Source organism: Haemaphysalis longicornis, unplaced genomic scaffold (genome assembly GCF_048455015.1).
Source record: "Haemaphysalis longicornis isolate Haplotype H1 unplaced genomic scaffold, Haemaphysalis longicornis Haplotype H1 scaffold_2, whole genome shotgun sequence".
Classification (NCBI taxonomy): Eukaryota; Metazoa; Arthropoda; class Arachnida; order Ixodida; family Ixodidae; genus Haemaphysalis; species Haemaphysalis longicornis.
In genome coordinates, this window is record NW_027526295.1 from 205,747,560 (window position 1) to 205,761,942 (window position 14,383).

The 14,383-nt window shown below is 44.1% G+C and overlaps 1 protein-coding gene across 2 annotated transcripts in view; it reads right to left on the reverse strand.

Moving 5' to 3' along the window:
• Positions 1–386: 386 nt before the first annotated feature.
• Positions 387–14,383, reverse strand: part of LOC144169810 (integrin alpha-9-like) — a 91,764-nt gene continuing 77,767 nt past the window's right edge. For both annotated transcript variants that reach the window (XM_077699169.1, XM_077699170.1), the window contains 7 exons: positions 14,292–14,361; positions 13,822–13,929; positions 12,258–12,437; positions 11,223–11,345; positions 10,404–10,505; positions 8,911–9,033; positions 387–7,616 (listed from right to left, as the gene is read on the reverse strand). In XM_077699169.1, coding sequence (XP_077555295.1) covers positions 7,443–7,616; positions 8,911–9,033; positions 10,404–10,505; positions 11,223–11,345; positions 12,258–12,437; positions 13,822–13,929; positions 14,292–14,361 — 880 coding nt within the window. In that variant the 3' untranslated portion in view covers positions 387–7,442. The remainder of the gene's footprint in view (positions 7,617–8,910; positions 9,034–10,403; positions 10,506–11,222; positions 11,346–12,257; positions 12,438–13,821; positions 13,930–14,291; positions 14,362–14,383) is intronic.

Genomic DNA, 14,383 nt, shown 5'->3' on the forward strand with positions numbered 1-14,383 from the left:
CTACATATGCTGCTAAAGATATTTGTTAAGAATGACGCATGAGACTTTGTTGCTTGCAGTAAAGCGCTAGCACATATTCAAGCAGTCTCTGTGTGTAAAGAAGAGCTGATGTTATCAAGCTTGTGAGCACCCACATTCTTTGCGCCTATTACTGTTAGCAGGTAGCAGAGAAAATCCTCAGCCAATCCCCTTCCAAGCCACATTCCCTATGTAGTTGTGTTTGGAGCAACGATGGCATCGATGAACCGGTGATGCTTGCTGCCTTCACTTTTGACACCATGTTCCAAATGGCGAGCACGTCTTGTTTGCTTTTGCACTTAAGAGTGGCCCTGAAATGAGACACAATTTTTTTTTTCGAAAAAAACAGCAAGTCATCAGCCATGCAATTAAGAAAACAGTAAAGTTATTTATTTTGGCTTTGTGATTCTGTTTCTACAAAGACAATGTGAACATGTGAATAAAATGGCATCATAGAGACATATAACCGCGCTATTCTCACACGAAAAAAACAAAAGCCCCGCGAATGATGCTGAACATAGGAAAAAAAAGACATCTTCACTCAACACCAAACTATGAAGCCGCATGCTTTGGCAGTAAATGAGCGAGTGTGATCTATTTGTGATGAGAAACAGATATAAGAAATACTCTTTGACAATCATATGATCTGTCATAAATAACAAACAATCACCCTGTACATCTCCCCCGATCACACGATGCGTGAATATTAAGTCGTACGACCTTGCAGCAACACACCTACGAGGTAAATATATATCCACTAAAGTAATGCTGAATTGATCATCGATTCAACTGGCTTCGCAAAGGCATACTACAAATGGCAGTCTTAAAATGCAGGCATCCACGTATGCGGAGGGGTGTCCTACCAAAGACAGAAACAAAAATAGCACGAAACATAACAAACTGGCATGTGTCCGAGCATATTACAATTATAAACACCTTCTCACGACCTCAGAAGGCATATCACACCACAGAGTTGCGTTAGCGTCCATACCCCTTAAGCGTTGACTCGCAATAACCACAACTAGGGCGATGATTCGGACTTCCAGGTAATTCAAGCTAATTTCAACATTTTGGTCAGAGAACAATGCTGTCATTGTAACACAATATGGCGTTCATCAGCCACATTTCATTCAATTCTGCAACATCTCTGCCAAGAGAAAAAACTGAAGCTGTTCCATTCAATGTGAAAGCTGTCACAAGTGCAGAGCAGTGATTTGCCATAATGGACTGTTGCACCGTTATCCGCCCACTGTCACCACCCAACGCATTTCAAATTTCCTGCCTTCGCAGTGCTCGCGCGCCTCCTCCCTGAAACTGCGCCAGCGAGAGTTCTGTTCTTTTTGTGCTTCCTTTTTCTCCCACACGTGCCGGCGTTGCACTGCCACTTTTTTTTGCTTACGATCATAAAAACCAACCCAACGAGCGTTCCGGTTAATTATGTATATTTTGCCTCAAATGTACCTACAGTTTTCTTAGCACTAAACGGGGAGATGTATGACAAGCGCCAGCGGTTCACGAATTTCGAACGCTTATGACTATATAAACTGCTTGGCTTTCGAAGCCTCCAGGTTACGCTGCAACGACAGTGGCTACAACGGAACGCCCTGTGGCTCTGCTTGGGTCCAGCAAGCAAGCTACGATGCAAGGCACGGCTCTAAAGTCTTAAAAAAACACATTCCAAGACTCTAATAAACATTCACAGGCAGTGAATAAGCAATGCAAGGTGCTTGCACCAGACGAAAAAAAATGTCAAGAATGCAGCAGCGTTTCTTTTTAGCTGGATTAATTAAAACCGTTTTTCACTGTTGACTGCAGCTAAATCCAGCCTAATGTCTTGCTTCCTAAAGCTTCGATAAGTTACTCCAAGGAAAGTATAAAACCACCCAGTGAAGGACAAAATGGTAGTGATTGACAAGGAGAATTACAATCCACAAAAATAACTGGTCAAGGTTACCAGGATTAGCTACAGGCCATGTAGTAAATAAACGTACAAGAAAGGCTTAGCACTGCTGAGCACATGCAAAGGATCTTTTTATGTAAGTATTTGCATTTTCAACTCACATAAGGTGTAAGTATAACTAAGTTCAGATTTTTTACAACCTCGCAAAATCTGAGAAAAGCTTATGGCAATGAAACGATTGAATTAATGATTATTGGCCATATTTCCCTTCCCAACTATCTGCTCAAAAACAGAATCTACCCAGTAGAAAGTATTGCATGCAGAAACATCTAATCATTGATTACTGCACAATAAAAAGCAAACACAACTGCTAAAAAAAAAGCCATGGAAAGACTGCTAGCCCGACAGGTAAATGTTACAGGCAGGGAGCAAAAAAATTACTTTACCACACTGCAGATTACTCGACTTGGCTTTTCAATAAATTTTTCTTGCGATTACACAGATCATTATTTCTCAAGAGCTGTAGAATCTATTTTGTTGGTTAAAAAAGTTTATTTTGAGCACTTTAACTCCAGAACACTTTAGCTCCACTTTAACTGCCTATTGCTCTCTTCAGATTACTATTACTATACAGATTAGTCTTCAGATTACTATTTTTGCTGATAGCTTGCACTTTACAGAGGTATGTGCTCGTCACGATAACATGCAATGTGCGAAAAATAAGGGTGACTGATAAGCTACGAGAAGAATGAGCAAGGCCACATGCCAGCCACACGTGAAGGTGCAGTAATAATGATATAAAAGCCAGACATGATCCCTGCATATCTTCTGGCCAATGCTTTAGATGAGGTGCCTGAAAATGTCTTCGACATCAAGTACTGTGACCAAAAGCTAAAAACTGAAACTCCCATTGGAAAATCCTACACACTGTGCCTGCTTTGCAAGTACTGTTGTATTACCAAATGTAAAGATATTTCATCCTTTTATCCCAAGTCTGTTAACATGACGATCTTTACTTTTTTCTAAAAGCACACGACAAACTTTGACACGTGGACACTGAATTCAGCGTAGAAAACGCACGAAACAATTTGCCAGGCAATTACAGTTAAACCTCGATGTAACGAAGTCGGTAAAATTCGTAATTTACTTCGTTACATTGAAATTTCGCTACATTGAAATTCGCGGTTATAATGAAGTGTTCATCCCGTGAAGCGTTTCCTGAAAAAAAAAAAAAAAGAAAGAAAACGTGGCGCGCATACACGGCCGGCGCACTGTTTCTGTTTCTATCGGTGCTTAATCGTCTACGCGGGCATCAGCGTGATCCGCATGGAGCGTTTTCTTCCCGAAAAAACGCGCCCCGGAAGCCACAGGCGCGCTGACGCAGCCGCGGAGACCACCCGCGCGATGCGGGTAGCTCCAGCGACCGATTCTAACCGCTCGCTGAAACGCAACTCGAGGGGCAAACGAGAGGGGTATGCGAAAAAAAAAAGCGGATAACGTGGGCGAAATTTTCACTGTAAAACTTCATACGCGCCGCCTACGAGAGCGCCCATCAAACATCCTTCGCGGCGGCCTTATCGTCTAGCCAGCCGGCATCCCCGAGCGCTTCGAAGTTCCCGCCATAGGGTGCGCGCCTCCCCATTGGCGAAACTGGTCAGGCTCCTCCCACTGCTGCGCGCAGCGTGGCGCAGCGCGAGTCACTTCCCGCCGCCGGCACGCAATCGCGGACGCCGGTGTGAAAAAAAAAAAAAAAAAAAACGCGCGTGCAAGGCTCGTAAAGATTCACAAATGCCTGCTGGGACGACGAAACCCAACAAGCATGAGCGAACTCGAACGAAGTGCAAAGCGGCGGCTTGCGGCGGCGGCGGCGGCGGCAACGCCGGTGGCTTAGGCTTACCACCGCGGAGGATATTTGATGGGCGCTTTCGTAAGCGGCGCGTGTCACGTTTTACAATGAAAATTCCGCCCACGTTATCACCTTTTTTTCTCGCACGCCCCTCTCATATGCCCCTCGAGTTGCGTTTCAGCGAGAGGTTAGAAGCGGTCGCTGGAGCTACCCGCATCGCGCAGGTGGTCTCCGCGGCTGCGTCAGCGCGCCTGTGGCTTGCGGGGCGCGTTTTGCGTTTTTGCAGGGAGAAAACGCTGCGTGCGGTTCACGCTGATGCCGATTAAGCCGTAGACGATTAAGCTCCGACAGAAACTGCGCCAGCCGTGTATGCACGCCACGCAGTTAGTAGGCAAGACTCCGTGGCTGGCTGCATCCGCGGCATTGGGCGACCCGTGTCGCCGTTCGCGTTTTATTGGGACCCCATTTCGGCGCTTGCGTCTCCCAAAATCTACTTCTCCAACTTAAATATCGTGCCTCGTTCTCCATGAAACTTCGTTACATTGAAATTCCGGCAAACGGGACTTCGTTACACAGAGGGTGAAAATACATGGTGTGCATACACTTGAAGTTACAAAAAATTCCGTGGTTCGTTACATCGAGGGTTTCGTTACATTGAAGTTCGTTACATCGAGGTTAAACTGTATACGCCAGGTAAACCTCTACAAAATCAAAGTGTGATGCCTGTCTGCAGGAACTTAGCACTACTAAAAGCACGTGTAACGAAACCACCCACACCTCGAAAACAACACACCACCTACTACAGCAACCTTTAGAACTATTAGAACTATTTACAAGCAACATCCCTGAACAAAGCTACTACACATTAACAAAGAACACTTTTCTTGTTGCAGCTTTAAATTTTGTTCCAAGCAAAAATACTGGAACATATACTAAAGCTTTGAAATTGTACAGTGAAGTTTTCTTCCACATTTCGGCTTTTACAAAAAAGCAAGAATGGAGTTGCGCGTTTCCCGCAAAACAAGGGCTGAGATATTTGAGCCCCTGTTTTGATGAACCATTCTATTTAGACACTGTTCGTTGTACCAACGGCTGTGATGGTTAGCAAGGATAGAGTGCAGCACAGATAGATTACTTTCACAACATTTGCACAATATGGCTCCTGTATATTTGTCTAGGGTTACTTTTTTTTTTCTTTTCAGGGCTAGTGCTGCCAATGCACATTGGAAAAATCTTCCGGTAAGGCACCGTTGCGGCATAAGCCACGTTAATCAGAGATCACAGGAGATCATCACATCACCACTAATACCAGTAAACAACCTTGCACAACCTTGTTACAGTCATAAAGCACACTATAGTACATCGACAAAAAGCAAGTTACAAAATTTTCGAGCTTGGTCTTGCCTGGCTATGCTGCATTCCAATAAAGACCACTTTTCACCTATAGAGGCAGCCACTGCAAGGTAGACATTTTCACCCCTCCACTTATAGCACAAAAATATGGTCAAGGGCATATTAGATCTAAACAAGCACAGTGCTTTCACTCTAACCTAAACACACTAGCCTAAACAGTGATCTCGTGAGGTGGGAGGGTGCTTTTCCAAGCGACACTTTTTCCCAACCAACCTGAAATGTGAAGCCAGCCACAAAAAAAAATAGTCCCAGGACAACTAAGCACTTTTAGTTAGGCATCCTGAATGTTAAAGCATTATTGTCCGATTGAATGCCGGAGACGCCTTGCTTTCGCCCCGCATTCTCGAAGAGCTTTGTCCTCTAGCCACATGGCACAATTTGCTTGGTGATCCGCTTCTACCTTACACTTTCGAGTGGCTTCCATCGCTTTCTTACACGTTGCACCACAGCTCGTTCCAGCCGCCTCGTATTGGGAGAGCCGACAATGATGGTGGATTTCTCTGCCTATTTGTTTACTCATTTGGCTGCGTTCTCCTGCTCCCTTCATACACAGTGTGCCGGTGTGAACGAAGTATGGAGTGCTTGGTGCTATGGAACGCTTAAGACACGAGGTCTAGGAGCCATTTCACCGTTACAGACAGCGACACCGGCTTTTTCGCTCAATGGCCCACTTAATACTTTCACATCAAAGGCATTCTGGGGTAAAAACAGTGCTGGGGCTCAAACCCCCTCTCACTACCCCGTTTGAAAGCAGTTCAGTGTGCTATATTGGTAAGAGAGCGTCCACAGCCAGCTCACTAAAAAAATTTGCATAATGAGAGTACCGAAGTGTCTGCTCTTGGCACAAACCTGGAGTTACTCTTGAGAGCCCTCTTTTGCTTTCACAACTTGCAGACAGGCCATACCAGCTGTGCCTACTTAAAAAAAGCAAACCTACTCTCAACTTTCAAACACCGTTAAAAACTGCTTTGATCCAATGGGGTACACAACCAAAACTGCCACAATGTTGTCGCCGCCGCGGTTCAAACATATTGTATAGAAACCCGTTAAAACAGTGAGAACAGAGCTCATGACATTGTCAATATTGGTACAAGTACCCTCAAGTGGCAAAAGACTGCAACAGCCATATACATTCACATTGTAGTAATAGACATAATACAGCAGTACGCTACAGCCCTGCTACAAAGCACTCAGCATTGCGCTGTCACAGCTTGGTATTACAAATGCACCACATCACGTCGTGCAGCGCTTGGCAGCATGCATGCAACAAACCCAATAAATATACGAGGACGCTGAGCAGAGTCTTCATGCTTTCCCTGCCTATTCCTATTGCCCGGTTGTTCATCACTTAAAGGGGCCGTGAAGGCAAAGTACAACCTTGTTCAATTTGAAAGAGCTGTTTTGTTTAATATTTCGATTACTTATTCGAAGCTTGCGATAAAATTGGTGATCGGGACAGAGCAGCCTTTTTAATAAAACCAAACTTGCATCTTTTCTTCATGACCCTTTAAACGCTTAGTAGTACTATAGCATTCGGAATAGACCTTTCCTGAGAAATGTACAAGCGGCAAACTGGAAGAACACTGTTTTCATGGTGCAATACTGCATTGCAAGCAATTTTAAGTGTGGGCAACGTGGCACAGAGCTATGAGCTGCTATTTTGCAATCGACAGGCACTTTCTACCAAAAAGCACTTGCATAGCTAAAGAGAGGCTGCTTCTGCAAGACATCAGCACTATTAGATTTTCACCTGTGCCCGTATATAGCTATCAGAGTAAGCCGAATGCCCGACCGCCACATAAACCACTAACCCTTTGGAATGTCTTGTAAGTTTGTTTATCCCCTTGCTGGCTTCTAGATCTAAAATTCACTTCAATAAAACTGAATTTCATTAATTCCTCAATTTAAACAAGCCAAGTTCGGTTTTCCCATGAGTCATATGTCGTTTTTGTTTTCTAACCAAAGTCCTAATAAGGTGAAATATAACTGGAGGTTCCTGGTGATAACAAGGTTAAGTCACGACTGTGAGCAGTACATTCCCCGTTGGTATACAAACAACTGGGCACTTTGTGCCAAAGAAGGCACCGTGCTATCACCGTAGAGGGAAAGATTGTACCAGAAGGGTGGGCAGTCAGTTGGCAGGCAAGTCAAGACGGCAGACGTAAGTGTCTTGCACACGATGCTGGCGAGGTTTTTCTACAATGTGACTAGCGCAGATGCAACGCGTGAGCATCCCTGTGAGAACGGCAGACCTGGACGTCCGTCTCACGCACTGTTGCCCTCTTCTGGACGTAGAAGGCTTGTTCGGACCTCGGGGTCGTCCGTCGGAATGCTGGGCAGGGCCTCTGTGGTGGGCGAGTGGGGCGCACTGCTGGCGGCCAAAGACTCTCGCTTGGAGCGCTCCAATTCCTCTTTCTCCTTTCTCCTGAAGAAGCCACACTGCAAGGCGTAGATTGGAAGGAAACGTTAAAAAGTGCGGCCCACCTCCATCTATTCAGCTATGCTTTTGACAGCGAAGCTGTTTAGCAAATCGTAATTTTTTGTGTCCGCAGTTAAAAATACCAATTGCCGAACACGCGCACGTGAGCATGGGACTCGCGGTGACCGCCAGGCAGTTAACAAACCAAGAAAATGCCTAACGCTCGTGTGTGCGTGCCTCGCGACGGCTGCCATGCATGTTTGTCAAGCCAAGCACACCCACTAAGGGAGATTGGCCACAACTGCTGCGACCACCCGGCAGTTAAGAAGACTAAGAAAATGCCGAGCACTCGTGTGCGCGTGCCTCGCGGCAACCGCCCAGCGTCCCTGGCGCACTTTTGTCAAGGGAAGCATATCCACTTGAGGAGATTGGCCAAGATTGGCCAAAAAAACATTCCAGCTACACCGCAATCGTGGTAACACTTGCTCGGAACAAGAAAGACTCCAGTGGTCACCGCAATCATAATAACACTTGCTCGGAACGAGAAAGACACATCATAGCGTACATTCCTCCGGGGTGATGTTCAATGATTATCACTTGTAGCAACAATGAGGAAGTAAAGGTAGTTGCGGCAGTGAAGATGAAGCAAATCGGTTGCAATTGTGGACTTAAACCGTCGTGATAGTTGCGAAGGTTGCGCACAACTTCACTACCTTCCAAGCCTTGTACGCTAAGTGTGAGCTTCCTTCATTTTTTGTTGAATTAAGCTACTGCTAAACGCTTTTGAAAGTCACTGCTGTGAGGTGAGACTATGAGGGGTTTTTTGCAACCAATCGTAGAATACTGCAAAAGGGTATAATCGTTTTAATGTAGAACCACATATCACCTGCAAAACGTGCAGGAGCTGATGCCTTGGGGTAAAAATTAAGTTGTTTGTCATAAGACAACAAACTGAAAAATTGCTGGCTTGGCCCCCTGCCATAACAAAGACCCAACACCATGAATCCATAATGTGACAGAGTCATAAACACGCAAGAATAATAGAAACTGAAAAATAAAAGAGGCTTCTACTTTTCCTTTTTTTTACGCTGTTAAGCACTTCTGTATTTTCATGCACGAGTGACTTATTAAGAGATCATGCCCTGGCATTTATTACTGCTTAAACCCTTGACATCTAGATAACAATTATCATCGGCATTATTAACTCAGAATAACGTCAGTGCTAAGAGACAAGGAGCACGTATCACTGCTCTTCTTTCCCCACTGAATCAGCAGGTGCCAAAGTGAGTAGCAATGTTTTACGGGCACACATACCTTGTAAAGTACAAGGATGATGACCAGAAGTAGCAGCAGTCCCCCCAGCACGATGAGGAGGTAGGCCCACCAGGGAAGGGCATACGGTGCGGGAGGACCTTCCTTGACTAGCGAGGTCACAATCTGCAGGAGAAGAGGAATAACACACAGATAAGATTGTATCTAGTTGCCGGGCTTGGTGGTGGCTGGGTGAAAACTCTTTGGAGCATTTCATGCCTAGACGTATGAAATGCAAAGTTCATCTTGACAATTGTTTTAAAAGAGCCATGCAGACAATACACAAGTTTAATTCATTCGAAAGATTGTCTCACTAGAATCATACTGACACCACTTTTAACCTAAACTCCGCACAAATAAGCTATTTAATTAAGAAAAAGGGGAATGGCCATGCAACCCACTAGCTCATTTCCCGCAACAGCACCTATGATGTCATATGCAACAGCTCTGCGATTGGCTGAGGCCGGCAAAAGCAAGTGCAAATTAGGCAGGGCTTATAAACTTGCTGAACGAGCTATTTGCGCTTAAATTAAGGGCACATTCTTTTCATAGAGGCAAGAATGGTGGGGTAAACAGTGGAAGTTACAAAAGTACACACAAGCATAGAAGTACCGCTGCGTACTGCTGTTGGTACTGCGTGCACTATGCTTGTTTCAGCTGAACAGCACTGCGGCGCTTTGGGGTTGTCTTAGACAACACTGGCCATTTGGCGTAAGCAACGGTACGGTGTCTTACGTGACCATACTTGTCGAACGAACACCATGTTTCACAAAACGATTCTTTTCTACCTTAGCAAAAACAAGCCATGTACAAATACGGTCAAAAACAAAGCAAAGGCAGAAAGCGGCCCTTTGCAGTATGGTGGTGCCACCTAAGTCCACTAACTGTAAAACGAGGCTTCGCAATCGGCTGCAGAGCGTTTCTTGTGATGTCATTGCAGACGTTGCGAAAACACACGATTTGGCGGAGAATCAAAATTCTAACTTAAATCGATTAATTTCTCAGTAAATAAAGCATCGTTTGCTTCCGGACAAGCACTGGGGGCACTACAAAACACCAAATCTTTTGAATAAAACAAACTTGTATTTTGTCTGCGTGGCCACTTTAAGTTATTCCAGAACCAGCAATCGGGTTTTGATGCTGCCAATCACTATAACAGAAACTGTATGGGATTGCACAGTATGAAATGCAACACTATTTCTGCTGCTACAGTGATGTGGATATGGAGCTCATAAAGTGGTGCTACAACTTATGAGTTACCTGCTTCATGTGACCTGCTGGCATAATCTTGAGACATGTTACCAACTGAGGCTATGCATAAGTGTTTTTGACTCCGACAAAAGGAGTGTATGCGTGTGACACAACCCACAAGTTGTAGGGGTATTTTGAAGTAGTTGATGCCATGAGAGAAGAAGCTTTGTGTTAGACTACTGGACACAAAGTGTGCCATGGCCAACATCTGCTAAACACAAAGGTGCCACAGTAAGTTCACGTACCGTTGCCTGCTTGGGTTGCTCCTTGACATAGTGGGTGAACTCAGTGTCGTCCAAAATGGTAACGGAGCCACCGGAGATGATTTCCACTGTGTCCGGAATCCCCTGTTGAGTTGAATGAGGGAGTCAATTAAAATTATGACTCTGAATTATCAAATGCAGCTTTTCAAAAGAGTAACCATTTACAGCACTGTTTAGAACTGGAGTTGCCATGGATAGCACATTAATGGTTCTGACAAGTTTACAAGGCTTTGTGAACAGGTTTGTCTTTGTTTTGTTGCCACTGCCTTGTTCCAAAATTATCTTCTCTCGTGCTGAAAGCAGAATGTCTATTTCTTCTTGCATAAGGCCATGCCTGGTTATCTCGTTGACAGGAAAAAGGTTATAACTGCTATCACTCGCCTAGACTATTCTTACTTAATTGACATTGATCTCAATATGACTGGATGATGCCAAAAAGGACCATGCTCTGGAGATAAATGCGTGCAGAGCAAACAACGCAACAGTCAATTCGCCAACTCTTGACTGTGCATGTCACTCTGTTTGACTGCTTTTTCTTATTTTGTTCTTTCTGCCAGTTCACTGAAGAGCACAGGTTTGCTCCAATAAACTTAATTTTGAATGTGAACCTGGTCTCTTTCCTGTCTACATGACAATTTGCTTGATAAAACAGTTTTATTGCAATGAAACAAAATCGTTTATAAGGCATCTGCGTGTCTTAATCGATTAATAATAGGGACGTAAAAGGGTGTCTGGAAAACTCAAAATGCCTTTGTTGAACTATGTACATTAAAAGCAAGTGAAAAGACACGCTTTCCTTACCACTTGCTCCATAATCTTGGTGACGTTTAGAATCATGCTCAGTTCTATCTTGGCCACCTTGTTCCTCTGAGCGAATGGGCCCATGTGGCAAGTGAAGCTAACGCACTCCGCACCCGAACAGTCCTGGCAAAAAGGAAAAGCACACATAAATGTTGCTATCGCATCACAGGGGAAACAAAAATTTTCTCACTACTGTGTTTACATGGGTAGCAAGATTGGTAGAATACACATAGCAATGCTAACCCAGAAAAGTTGACGCAGATTGTTAACATTAATCATGATCTCTTGCGGTTTCGTCAATACTTGGCACAACAAGCATCAAATCAATGAATGTGAGAGCAAATTACTTGGTCACTGAAACCAGAGGCAACTTACTCTGTTAAAACACAAATGACATCCTTGATTTACAATGGGATTAATTTCTCACAACTGTGAAACAAAGCTCACAGTCTTGAAATTTAATTTCAATAGAAACACCAATGCAGTATATTGCAACTACGGCTGCGTTTCGCATCGTAGCGACTAGCCCAACAGCGGGATAACGCATTCAGGCCTGTTGACGCTGTTCACTGCAACTTCAAAGTGCACTGTGCCGTTTACATGACATCATCGCAACAGAAACTTGGTTTGTTGCACTTCTGTTGCAGCCATGTAAACACGGTCTGTAATTCTGCAAGTCCCGATTTATAAGGCAAAGCAAAAAAAAAAAGTTTACAAAAACAATAAATGACCAGAAAACACACACATGAATAATATATTACACTGAAAGGTATGCTTTTATTAAGCTTAGCTGATCATTGTGAGAAACTATTGGTTGAACCAGGAGATAAGACACCGCCACATTTAGATAATCAGCAGAATCGCTTAGAAACCGTCAAAATAACCCAAAAAGGCACACTTGTCTCTGCTAAGATAGGTCTCGTGGGTGGAAATTGTTGTACCCCACTGTTACACATTCACATTTTCCCCACTACTCCCGAAATGAATGGCGCATGCACCCAAATGTCACACTTTGGTATGTATCAAAGAGCTCACCAGGGTCAGGGTCTTGACCTTCGCTGCAGGGAAGCGACCCTCCAGCACGGAGAGTGGGTTGATGTCCCTCCGCTGCCTCGTGGTGGGAGGAAGTGCAGTGACCGGAGAAGACCGCCGGCGCAGGGTGGCCATTGAAGTGTTGCAGCTGCCACCCACTTTTGTCCGACTGCCATCGTCAGCCTGCGTGGCGCCATTAGGAAATACCGCGACTCCAGCTATAAGCAAGTATTTGCACCTTTAATTTCTCTTTGTTACAGCAAATGCTGGATGCAACAGACATCCAGATGACACCAACTTTTACAGCTTTGGTCTCTGGTATATTTATTGAATCCTACAAAGTTTGCTTACAGCTGACTAAACTGAGGAAAACTAATTGATCATCGGCGGCTTTTACCAACACGCTTTTGCAAGAAAAAGATTAGAGTTTCTGGAAAACAAGACTGGTGCAAGTTTACTAAAAAGAAAAGTCAACTCAATGCTAAAGCGGAGTGTACCAAATGAGTAACCTTTTGAACAGAACTGTGGTTGGGGAAATTTTAAGAACAAAACCCTCATGATGCCTCATCAGTCTTGATAATAGCATCACCATCACCATCATCATCATTATCATCATAATTCTGATAACAGAATCGTTACAAGAAAAAAGCTCACAGGCCCATTTTAAGTGTATGGATATACCTGTAGCTGCTTACAGTGCAATTTATTCTGCCAGCAAGACAGGTGGCGTAGACTTTTATTAGAGCATGTATGACAGAGGTACTTGCGCTGCTGAGTGAGATCAAAAGGCGAAAGTATAAATAATTAACACAAAAACATCTAGTGCCTTCATTGCCATGGCCACCTCCGAAAAAAAAGAAGACCTCTGATCTCTGTAGCACGTAATTCCCAGTACACATGTAGGTAAAAACCTGGGCACCTATAGCAACAATGCACACCTGTACTTATCTTGTAAATAAAATTCTACTCTCAAATTGAACACCATTTTTTTCTTCTATCAACAATAAGCTAACCCAGTAGAGCAAAGACTGGCTTTTTTTCAAAGTGAATTCTGTGAGCTGATAAGCTTTGTTCAAATGGCTGGCTGGTGTTGTCCAACTTACAGACTTACACATCTAGGGCTACTATGCATCATAAAACGCACTAATAAAAATTAGGCATGCTTTTTTCCTCATGAAATACGATGAAAGAACTGTATCACAGGCTACAGCAATAGAAATTTTGATGTTGTGAAAACGCCATTACCACACAGCCTGACTAAAACACTCCAAGGTACAAAATATGATGCCTGAAATACATTCAAGCATGGCACCAGCTAAACTCAGCTATTTTTAAATGTTGAGTGCCAACAGCTACTTGCATTCAACATTGGCAAGTGTACAATCGTTGGCTTAGAAGGAATTTCAAATGCTTGTGATTGGCTAACCAGTCATGTCAGAGCTCAGTTTGTCTGCCCCTCACCCATGATGAGAAAAAATTTGGCCGAGAAGAATTTCCACTGCAGTTCGCCTTGAAGTGGCGACGTTAGGAAGCCCACTATGTGGAAGGTTTAACAAGAAGGACTCACCATCACGCTCTGTAGTGTCATGAACTTCTCCTTCTTTCCTGCTATCCTCAGTGGCACAGATATCGTGATAGCCACTCTGTCAATTGGGCTGTCATAGTATTTTACCAGCTGTGAAGAAACAAAAAGAGAAAAGGACAAGAAAGGATATGCATTAAAAAATTTGCGAACTAGCATAAACATGATCATGTTCATGTCATGACACCAGTGACTTGAATAAGAGAAACTACAGCTGTGTCGCGAAACAAACTTCGCCCCATCCTGTATCTGACCTCTGAAATCGAAATTTCAAATTCACTTTCTGTGTGTCAACAAAAAGGAACAAGTGCTATCCTGGCTCAAAGTGCCTCTTGCCCAACCTTGAACTCAGAATCTTGCGAATGTAATGCCCTGCCACCAACAATATTTTTCCCCGCAAATGTGTTAGTCACTGGTGTGCTCACTGCTGCTCCCGGTCTCACTGATGCACTCACCGTGAAGGTGTGCACCAGAGGCACAATATCCGTGGACTCGTTGTAGATCAGCTGGCTCACAGAAGCTGCCCTGTAAGCAATTGCAGATGTGG